The sequence below is a fragment of the Periophthalmus magnuspinnatus genome, chromosome 5, assembly GCF_009829125.3.
Source record: "Periophthalmus magnuspinnatus isolate fPerMag1 chromosome 5, fPerMag1.2.pri, whole genome shotgun sequence".
Classification (NCBI taxonomy): domain Eukaryota; kingdom Metazoa; phylum Chordata; class Actinopteri; order Gobiiformes; family Gobiidae; genus Periophthalmus; species Periophthalmus magnuspinnatus.
In genome coordinates this window covers 15323701-15334873 of record NC_047130.1, presented here as the reverse complement: position 1 = coordinate 15334873, position 11173 = coordinate 15323701, and the positions used below count along the sequence as shown (strand labels likewise).

General features: G+C 46.2%; 1 protein-coding gene across 1 annotated transcript in view; it reads left to right on the top strand.

Annotated features, from left to right (window-relative positions):
• The first annotated feature begins 2373 nt into the window (after positions 1-2373).
• LOC117371520 (tensin-2-like) overlaps positions 2374-11173 on the top strand; it is a 47428-nt gene continuing 38628 nt past the window's right edge. Inside the window, exon 1 of the mRNA XM_055222041.1 lies at positions 2374-2542. Within this exon, the coding sequence (XP_055078016.1) occupies positions 2435-2542 (108 nt within the window). The 5' untranslated portion in view covers positions 2374-2434. The remainder of the gene's footprint in view (positions 2543-11173) is intronic.

Genomic DNA, 11173 nt, shown 5'->3' with positions numbered 1-11173 from the left:
TGAGGCTGAGAGGCTCCGACGCTGTGACACTGTGAGACTCCGAGGCTGTGAGACTGTGACACTGTGAGACCGTGAGGCTGTCACACTGTGAGACTGTGACACTGTGAGACCGTGAGGCTGTCACACTGTGAGACTGTGACACTGTGAGACCGTGCGTCCGTGAGTCCATGAGACCGTGAGGCGGTAACACTGTGAGTACATGCGCTGTTGCATGAGCTGTTCATCAAGAATCTGTAAGAGATAAAACTATGTACATTTAGGCTTTGTTTTGACTAGCTTACCCCTGTATTGTACTTGTACTGTTTATAGAACCACTTGGCCGCACGGAGTTTGGAATGTTCCACAGAATGGCATTAAACATATCCATTTATTAATTTACTGATGTTTTTATTGCTCAAAAATAACTGCAAAACATGCATTCTGACGGGTCGTCTCTTCACAGATCTTACCTGTAACTTGGCCTGTTGGCATCTTCTGCTTGTCTCTGTGGAGATGGATATGTTTGATGTCATACTGTGGACATTCCAGGCAAAGGCATTCAAATCGCCATAGAGACAAGCACGTGGCAGACCTCCTCCTCCACCAGAAAAGTTTCATGGTGCAGCTTTAAAGACACAGTGCTGTTGTGAAAGCATTTATTTCAGCTGTTATAGTGTTTGGAATTTGGAACAGTGACGTCACCTGCTGTTTCCATGGAAATTGATAATACCGTCCTGTGGAATATTCCAGGCAAAGGCAATAAAATCTCCATAGAAACAGTTAGCAGATCTTCTACCAGAAAAGTTCCATAGTGCTCCTTTAAAGAAATAATACTTTTAAGAGCAGTTTTATCAGTGTGTTTTGTACGTTCATAATTTGGTTGTATAAAAAATTACTACGTACTCAAGGGAAAATACTTGACTCTTAAAGGGGAAATACTTGACTCTTAAAGGGGAAATACTAGACTCTTAAAGGGGAAATACTTGACTCTTAAAGGGGAAATACTAGACTCTTAAATTGGAAATACTGGACTTTGCATGTGTTTATTTGATCTGATGAAACCTGAATCATGACATTGTTTATTCGGAGTTTAAGCTACAAAATAATTTCAACTTTTACTGAGTCCCATCACGAGTCCTGCTGCATCACATTTAGTGCATTTTTACTGTGAGCATCCTCGCCTCTCCACAGATCTGACCTGTAATTTGACTTAGTGCTTTCACCTGCTTGAGACAGATACATTTAATGCCATACTGTGGAACATTCTGTGGAACATTCTGTGGACAAGATTCATGGGTTTCAGACAATTCCTTGCTGATTTGAAGGACTCTGTGAGGGCCTGTCTGTGAGGACCATAGAGGACATGTGAGGACCCATAGAGGACCTGTTTGTGAGAACCTATAGAGGACCTGTGAGGACCCATAGAGGGCCTGTCTCTGAGGACCACAGAGGACATGTGAGGACCCATAGAGGACCTGTCTGTGAGGACCTATAGAGGACATGTGAGGACCCATAGAGGACATGTGAGGACCCATAGAGGACCTGTTTATGAGGACCTATAGAGGACCTGTGAGGACCCATAGAGTGCCTGTCTGTGAGGACCATAGAGGACATGTGAGGGCCCATAGAGGACCTCTTTGTGAGGACCTATTTGAAGACCTGTGAGGACCCATAGAGGACCTGTCTGTGAGGACCACAGAGGACATGTGAGGACCCATAGAGAACCTGTTTGTGAGGACCTATAGAGGACCTGTGAGGACCCATAGAGGACTTGTCTGTGAGGACCTATACAGGACCTATGAGGACCCATAGAGAACCTGTCTGTGAGGCCCCATAGAGGACTTGTGAGGACACATAGAGAACCTGTCTGTGAGGACCTATAGAGGACCTGTGAGGACCCATAGAGGACTTGTCTCTGAGGACCATAGAGGATCTGTTTGTGAGGACCCATAGAGGACATGTTTGTGAGGACCACCCATAGAGGACCGGTCTGTGAAGACCTATAGAGGACCTGTGAGGACCCATAGAGGACATGTTTGTGAGGACCATAGAGGACCTGTTTGTGAGGACATAGAGGACCTGTTTGTTAGACCCATAGATGACCTGTTTGTGAGAACCCATGGAGGACATGTCCCCATTCAAAAGATAGAATATTTGAATCATTTGAATGTCTTAGTTGCTATGACAACGGAGGACAGTCTGTCTCTTCCAGAAAAAGTCACATAGTGCATCTTTTATAGCCGTATATTGATTTTCACGTAACGTCATTGTAACTAAATCATTTTTTTAACCTTTTTTTTGTAGATTTTGAATAAGCCAAGGTCACAAAACATCAGAAGATCTGGTGAAGAGGTTTATGCAGCTCCAGGAGACCAGGTCATGAGGCTCTGAGGGGCAAACATCGCTCCAGTGACTAGAGTTTTGTTTTATTTTGTGGAACTTTGCGGAGGAGACAATGGGCTGTGTCCATAGCAACGTGAAGATGCAGAAGCTCAAGGAGGTTGGAGGAAGTCCCATCAAAACCAAGTCTGAGGTCCACCCAGAGATCCTGGAGCTGAACGAGGTACAGGACTAGACTAGGACTAGACTGGGACTAAACCAGAACTAAACCTGGAGTAGACAAGAACTAGACCAGAACTAGACCAGGACTGAATCAGGATGAAACCAGGATGAAACCAGGACTAAACCGGGACAAGACCAGGACTAGACCAGGACTAGACCAGGACTGAACCAGGATGAAATCAGGATGAAACCAGGACTAAACCGGGACTAGACCGGGACTAGACCAGGACTAGACCAGGACTAGACCAGGACTAGACCAGGACTGAACCAGGATGAAATCAGGATGAAACCAGGACTAAACCGGGACTAGACCAGGACTTGACTAGGACTAAACCAGGACTAAACCAGGACTAGATCAGGACTAGACCAGGACTAAATCGGGACTAAACCAGGACTAGACCAGGACTAGACAAGGACTAAACCAGGACTAAACCAGGACTAGAACAGGACTAGACCAGGACTAAACCAGGACTAGATCAGGACCAAACCAGGACTGAACTAGGACTAGATCAGGACTAGACCAGGACTGAACCAGGACTGAACCAGGATGAAACCAGGACTAGACCAGGACCAAACCAGGACTAAACCAGGACTAAACCAAGACTAGACCAGGATTAGACCTGGACTAAACCAGAATTAAATCAGGACTTAACCAGAACTAGACCAGGACTAAACCAGAGACTAAACCAGGACGAGACCGGGACCAGACCAGGACTAGGTCAAGACTAGACCAGGACTAAACTAGGGCTAGACCAGGACTGAACCAGGACTAAACCAGGACTAGACTGGAACTAGATCGGCACTAGATGGGCAGTGGGAGATGACCACACAAACTGCTTGTTTATATTTCTACTTTACCTGTGACATAATCAAATAGGACAATTTAGAAAAACTGCTTTAAATATTATTAAAGAGCCAGATCACACTGCCCTCTAACCTCTGACTAGAAACAGACCAGGACTGAACCAGGATGTCCTGGACTAAACTGGGAATAGACCGGGATTAGACCGGGACTAGACCAGGACTAGACTATGACTAAACTAGGACTAAACCATGACTACATCAGGACTAGACCACGACTAAACCAGGACTAGATTAGGACTAGACCAGGACTAAACCAGGACTAAACCAGGATTAGACCAGGACTACACCGGGACTAGATTGAGATTAGACCAGGACTAGACTAGGACTAAACTAGGACTAAACCAGGAATAAACCAGGACTTAACCAGGACTAGATCAGGACTAGACTAGGACTAGACCAGAACTAGACCAGGACTGAACCAGGACTAAACCGGGACATGACCGGAACTAGACAGGCACTAGACCAAGACCTGAAGGGGACTGAGACCAGGGCACATGGGGCAGTGGGAGATGACCACACAAAGTGCTTATTCATATTTCTTAACTTTATCTGTGACATAATCAAACAGGACAATTTAGAAAAACAGCTTTAAATATTATTAAAGGGCCAGATTCCACTGACCTCTGACCTGTGTCTAATGTTTCCTCATCACAAACAGACCTGGAGTTGAGTTTTGTTTCATTGACACAATTTTATCACACAAACTCTTTATATTTATTTTGAGTTAACTTGAAAACTACCACGTCATGACATCACAAGGTGGAACAGAGCATTTTGAGCTTTGGAAATGTAGACAGACTAATAATAAAGTGTTACTCAAACATGTGTGAATGAAACAAAACACAACTCTAGGTCTGTTATTGAGGAGGAGAATTAGAACATGGATCTCACAGGGGTCAGAGGTCACGGGTTGTGTGATGTTTGACCATTATCTTTTTTAAATTCTTGTTGTTTCCGTGATTAACTCAGTGTTAGTCCAGCTCTGAGTCTGACTCTGCAGCTCAGTCTCTTCACTCATTAAACTGTATAAATCATGAGCCAAAAGAATGTGAAGAATGAGATTTATAATGAAGTGTGCAACCTCTGTATCTCTCCTCTCATCCCCCTCTCATCCCCCTCTCATCCCCCTCTCCCTCTGTCCTCTGACTCCCCTCTCCCTCTGTGTCTCTGCCTCTGTCCTCTCATCCCCCTCTCAATCTGTCCTCTGTCCACTCATCCCCCTCTCCCTCTGTCCTCTCATGCCCCTCTCACTCTGTCCTCTCATCAACCTCTCCCTCTGTCCTCTCATCCCCCTCTCACTCTGTCCTCTCATGCCCCTCTCCCTCTGTCCACTCATCCCCCTCTCCCTCTGTCCTCTCACCTCCCTCTCAATCTGTCCTCTGTCCACTCATCCCCCTCTCCCTCTGTCCTCTCATGCCCCTCTCACTCTGTCCTTTCATCCCCCTCTCCCTCTGTCCTCTCATCCCCCTCTCCCTCTGTCCTCTCATCCCCCTCTCCCTCTGTCCTCTCATCCCCCTCTCCCTTTGTCCTCTCACCCCCCTTTCCCTTTATCCTCTCATCTCCCTTTCACTCTGTCCTCTCATCCCCCTCTCCCTTTGTCCTCTCATCTCCCTCTCGCTCTGTCCTCTCATCCCCCTCTCCCTCTGTCCTCTCATCCCCCTCTCCCTTTGTCCTCTCACCCCCCTTTCCCTTTATCCTCTCATCTCCCTTTCACTCTGTCCTCTCATCCCCCTCTCCCTTTGTCCTCTCACCCCCCTTTCCCTTTATCCTCTCATCCCCCTCTCCCTCTGTCCTCTCATTCCACTCTCCCTCTGTCTTCTGATCCCCTCTCACTCTGTCCTCTGATCCCCCTCTCCCTCTGTCCTCTCATGCCCCTCTCACTCTGTCCTCTCATCCCCCTCTCCCTCTGTCCTCTCATCCCCCTCTCACTCTGTCCTCTCATGCCCCTCTCACTCTGTCCTCTCATCCCCCTCTCCCTCTGTCCACTCATCCCCCTCTCCCTCTGTCCTCTCACCTCCCTCTCAATCTGTCCTCTGTCCACTCATCCCCCTCTCCCTCTGTCCTCTCATGCCCCTCTCACTCTGTCCTCTCATCCCCCTCTCCCTCTGTCCTCTCATCCCCCTCTCCCTCTGTCCTCTCATCCCCCTCTCCCTCTGTCCTCTCATCCCCCTCTCCCTTTGTCCTCTCACCCCCCTTTCCCTTTATCCTCTCATCTCCCTTTCACTCTGTCCTCTCATCCCCCTCTCCCTTTGTCCTCTCATCTCCCTCTCGCTCTGTCCTGTCATCCCCCTCTCCCTCTGTCCTCTCATCCCACTCTCCCTCTGTCTTCTGATCCCCCTCTCCCTCTGTCCTCTCATTCCGCTCTCCCTCTGTCTTCTGATCCCTCTCTCACTCTGTCCTTTCATCCCCCTCTCCCTCTGTTCTCTCATCCCCCTCTCTCTCTGTCCTTTCATCCCCCTCTCAGCCTGTCCTCTCATCCCCTTTTCCCTCTCTTCTCTCATCCCCCACTTCCTCCCTCTCTCCTCTCACCCCCCTCTCCCTCTGTCCTCTCCCTCTCTCCTCTCCCTCTTATCCCCCTCTCCTTGTTTTCTCTCCTTCTGTCCTCTCATCCCCCTCTCCCTCTGTCCTCTGTCCCCCCCTCTCTCCTCTCTCTCTCATACCCCTCTCCCTCTGTCCTCTCCCTCTGTCCTGTCACCCCCCTCTGTCCTCTCATCCCTCTCTCCCTCTCTCTCCTCTCATCCCCATCTCTCCTTTCTCTCTCCCTCTCTCCTCTCATCCCCATCTCTCCTTTCTCTCTCCCTCTGTCCCCTCATCCCTCTCTCCCTCTCTCTCCTCTCATCCCCATCTCTCCTTTCTCTCTCCCTCTCTCCTCTCATCCCTCTGTCTCTGTGTCTTTAAACTCAGTTTGAAAGGCGACAGTGACACGACGCACATACCACAGGCTCACATGTGGTTTACAGATACACAAGAGAAAGAGAGAGGGAAGGAGAGGAGGAGAGCTACAAATAGAGAAGAGAGAGAAGGATAGAGGGAGAGGAGGAGGAGGAGAAGAGGAGAGCTACACAGAGACTCAAGTCAGAGAAGAGAGAGGAGAGGAGCAGGGAGAGAGGAGGAGAGCGGGGGAGAGGAAAGGGAGAGAGGGAGGAGGAGAAATATTTAGAAGTATTGTTTTTAATTATCATTTTGGTTTATGCGATACTAAAATGTCAAACTCCATTTTGATACTAAAGAATAGACTCGATACTCGATACTGATACGACAATGATTAAAAACCCTCTTTATTTAGACTCTGTGCTGTTTCACATTAAATGTTGTACTTTATGTTCTATTCCCATCTGTCTTATATTTGTGCAATCCCTCAGTGTCCAGTAGGGACACAGTGGTCCATGGTCCTGGTTTAGTCCTAGTTTAGTCCTAGTTTAGTCCTGGTTTAGTCCTGGTTTAGTCCTGGTTTAGACCTGGTTTAGTCCTAGTTTATTCTTGGTTTAGTCCCGGTTTAGTCCTGGTTTAGTTCTGGTTTAGACCTGGTTTAGTCCTAGTTTATTCTTGATTTAGTCCCAGTTTAGTCTCGGTTTAGTCCCGGTTTAGTCCCGCTTTAGTCCCGCTTTAGTCCCGCTTTAGTCCTGGTTTAGTCCCGGTTTAGTCCTGGTTTAGTCTTGGTTTAGTCCCGGTTTAGTCCTGGTTTAGTCTTGGTTTAGTGTTTGTAGCTGCAGTTCTGTTGTAGATCTCTGGAGTCGTGTGTTGTGGATATTTTTGGACCTGATTCCAGTTTGGCTCCAGAGGAAGTGGTGTGGATTACTGTCTCGTGTCTGTCTGCTGAGCTGCTGCTGATACTCTGCACTGCCATCACACTGGGGGGTTCTGTATTGAAGTCTATGGAGGAATGTGCAGCAGTTACCGTGGTGATGCAGTGTACACATGAGCAAACACATATGTCAAATGTGTTTTTAAATAGTCTGAAAATTCCAACAGCCAACTTCAGGAGCCTGATCTGAGCGTTCATGGTCCAGTTTAGGAGTTTTGATTTTACACAAAAAGGTGAAAGTGACTCACTGAAAAACTGTTAGCTAATGCTAATGCTAATGCTAATGCTAATGCTAATGCTAATGCTAATGCTAATGCTAGCTAGCTTGTGACTGTTATTTGAGAGGGACTTGTTTAAGAACACAGCACACCTGGTGTAGTTCAGATGAGTCAGTTCTTTATGGTCAGATTGTGTTAAAACAAAACTCAAATTAAAGTTTAACTTGAGTCACAGCTTTAGACAGAGCAGTGCTGACAGCTAGCTTCACCCCCCAGGGAATGTTGCCGACATCAGCTGTAAAGTATGAGTTGAACAGAGAGAGATGCAGCACTCGCCCTTTATGGTAAAAGGTTCTGGTTTGACTCTGGGTTTGTGTTGTTCTTGATGTCACACTGATCTTTAGAGCTGCTCCACAGATCGAGTGAAATGTGACGTCACCACAGCTTCAGCTCCAAATGAAGCTCATCCAGGCTAACAGTTAAAGGGGCCGGTGTGGAGCAGAGTTCCATACTTGGAATACCAACCGCAAGTATCATTGCAACCAAAAAGCCAATCAGAAGCGAGGCTGTTGAGTCGATGGAGCTAAATCAGCCCATGATCATTTCCTGTTTGGAACATGGCAGCTAGCAGGTTAGCCATCTCCATTATATACAGTCTATGCTAGCAAGTTAGCTATGTCCATTATATACAGTCTATGCTAGCAGGTTAGCTATGTCCATGTATATATATACAGTCTGTGGGATGTATTGATCCAGCGGTTTCAGTTCGGATACTGATACTCAATATGAACGGACACCACTGCACATAAAATGGCTCTTATTTCTTAAAACACTGTTCACTTAAAACACACAGAGCAGTAGTGTTCTGTTAGTGTCAGACTGAACCTTTGGATGGCCAAATTTCAAACATGATGAGACGTTCATTCTGTAAATATTATAATTAAATCCAGTTAAAGCCCAATCAGAAGATTAGCTTCACCGATATCATGGAACAGATACCTGATCCAGCTCATCTTTCAGTATCGGTGCAGATTTGATATCTGTATCAGTATTGTTGCATCTCTGGTTTCTTTAAAATCAGACCAGCCTGTTTCATGAGCCCTGTTCAAACACACAACAATACAAACAAAACAAACAATAACTACACAGGTCAATTTAAACAGTACAAACAGCAGCAAGTGTAAGTGAAAATGGGGCTCCCTGTGGCTCCTGCTTCTTTAACCAAACTCATTCACGAGGGGCCTTAAGTACAGTGAGATGACGTCATGACACACTGAGGTCTGCAGCAGAGTGTGTGTGAATCTGTCTGAATGTGTCTAAACGTGTTAGACTGTGGCTATAGTGTTGTTTTGTGTGGCCCGCCCGGTCCTCAGAGACCTGTGATCAGGGTCTGGACTGGACTCGGCACAGATACAGAGCGATCACATGAGAAAATGTGGAGGAATGACAGAGTTTCAGCTGAAGAAAGAGAAAAACAATGAACGGAAATAAGATGGTCAGTGTCCAGAAGCAGAGGCAGAGTCACATGACGTCACCACACTGTAGACTCCCTGTAGTTTAACCCATCGACTGTGTATATGTAAATGGACATAGCTAACCTGCTAGCATAGATTGTATATATAAATGGACTAAACCAGGACTAAACCAGGACCAAACAGGACCATGGACCTAGTGGTGGTGTTTGGAACCTACTAGACACTGAGGAATTACACTGATATAAGACAAATGGGGATATAACAAAAAGTACAACATTTATTGTGGAACAGCACAGTGTCTAAAGAAAGCAGGTTTCATCATCATGGTATTAGGATCAAGTATCGAGTAAATGGAGTCTTGAAAGTTCACTCTGGTGTCATCTCTGGCTCAGTAATAGATTGAATCTTGTGTTTGTTGTTGGTTCAGTCCTGGTTCACGTTGTAGAATGCCGTAAAGCCTCTGAAGTGCTGACACAATCCTCTGCTGTTATAAATAGTTCCAGACGAGGCCCCACCTGCTGCTGTCCCTTTACCCCCGACCCCCCCTCCATCCTGGGACACTCTGCCGGCCCTGAGTCCGCATCCCTGCCCTCCCTCTGTCCCCGGGCGTCTGTGGAGCTCCGCCCTCTCTGTTTGTCGTTTCCTGTCTTCTCTCATATTTAACTTCTTATTTGTGACATTCTTTACATGAAAAGACAAAAGTCCTCAAAATGGCCCCTATGAACAAAAAACTGAAAACTTTTGTGTGTCAGATGGCCTCCCATCCTCCTGTATCCCTGTGTGTCAGATGCCCTCCCGTACATTGTGTGTGCTGTTTATCGGTATGTTTCCTGAAGTGCAGGTTGTGATTTATCCTGTGTAAAGTTCAGGTTCACATCGTAAACATCAGACCTTCTGTTTAAATCAAACAGTGTCTTTATTTTAAAATCACATTGTTCAAATGATCTGATAAACCCAGAGACCCACACACCCAGAGGATAAGAGGAGGAGGAGCAGAGGAGAAGAGAGGAGGAGAGAAGAGGAGAGAGGAGAGAAGCACAGGAGAGGAGAGGAGGAGAAGAGAGGAGGACAAGGAACAGAGGAGAGGCAAAGGAGGGGAGAGGGTCGGGGGAGAGGAGCAGAGAATTCACAGTTATTTGTTTCTTTCTTCTGTTTAAATGTCCCCTATGAAGTAATTTCTCCATTTTTTCCTCTCTCTCTCTTTCTCTGCTGATGGTGAGATTTTTTCGCTCTCTCTTTCTCCTCTCCCTTTCTCCTCTCCCTTTCATCTCTTTCTCTCATTCCCTCTCTCTTTCTCTGCTGATGGTCAGATTTTCTCTTCTCTTTCTCTCTTTCTCCATTCTCTTTCTCTGCTGATGGTCAGATTTTTGTTCGGTGACACAGTCTCTGGCTCTAAACTCTCGGGTGGAGTCGTCTTTCCACTTTAGGTCAAACTTTTCTTCTTTTGCACCAACCTTACCCCAAAATTTTATGTGTCAGATGCCTTCCCATCCTCCTGTATCTCTGTGTCAGATGCCCTCCCATCCTCCTGTATCTCTGTGTCAGATGCCCTCCCATCCTCCTGTATCTCTGTGTCAGATGCCCTCCCATCCTCCTGTATCTCTGTGTCAGATGCCCTCCCTCCTCCTGCTGTTGTGTTCATGACTGTGCTGCAGTAACACTCTTTGTCCACTAGTGTGTGTCCTTGGCTCATTCATATTAAACTCCTGCGTTTGACAGTAAAAACAGTGTTTTTCATATGTGTGTGTTGTATGTGTTTGTATGTGTGTATGTGTTGTGTTTTGTGTGCGTGTTTTGTATGTGTGTGTTTTTGTGTGCGGGTGTTGTGTTGTGTGTGTGTGTGTGTGTGTTTTTGTAATCCTGTCAGACCCAGGGCCATTTCCTCTTGGTTCATTATAAAATACTTTTTTTAATGATTCTTTATGAGTTTACAGTTTGTGGAGGTTTTTAAAACAATAATAAGCAATTGAGTCCTGAGGCTGGAACTCAACTTAAACCACTGTGAATATGAGCCAGGTCAGATCTGTGGAGAGGAGCCATTATGCACCTGCAGCCCCTGTAGACCCACACCTGCTCACAGCTCAGATCTGTGGCAAGGTGATGCTCAGGTGAAAAGGCATCTGGTTTTAAAATGTGTTTTTGTTATTGTAAAAAGGGAACATTTAAAATAATTTCTTACTGTTGTGTAAGTCTGTGGTACTACTACTATGCTAATAACTTAAAGATTACATTGACACTCATACCAGAATATCCCTCAGTGCAGCATTAAA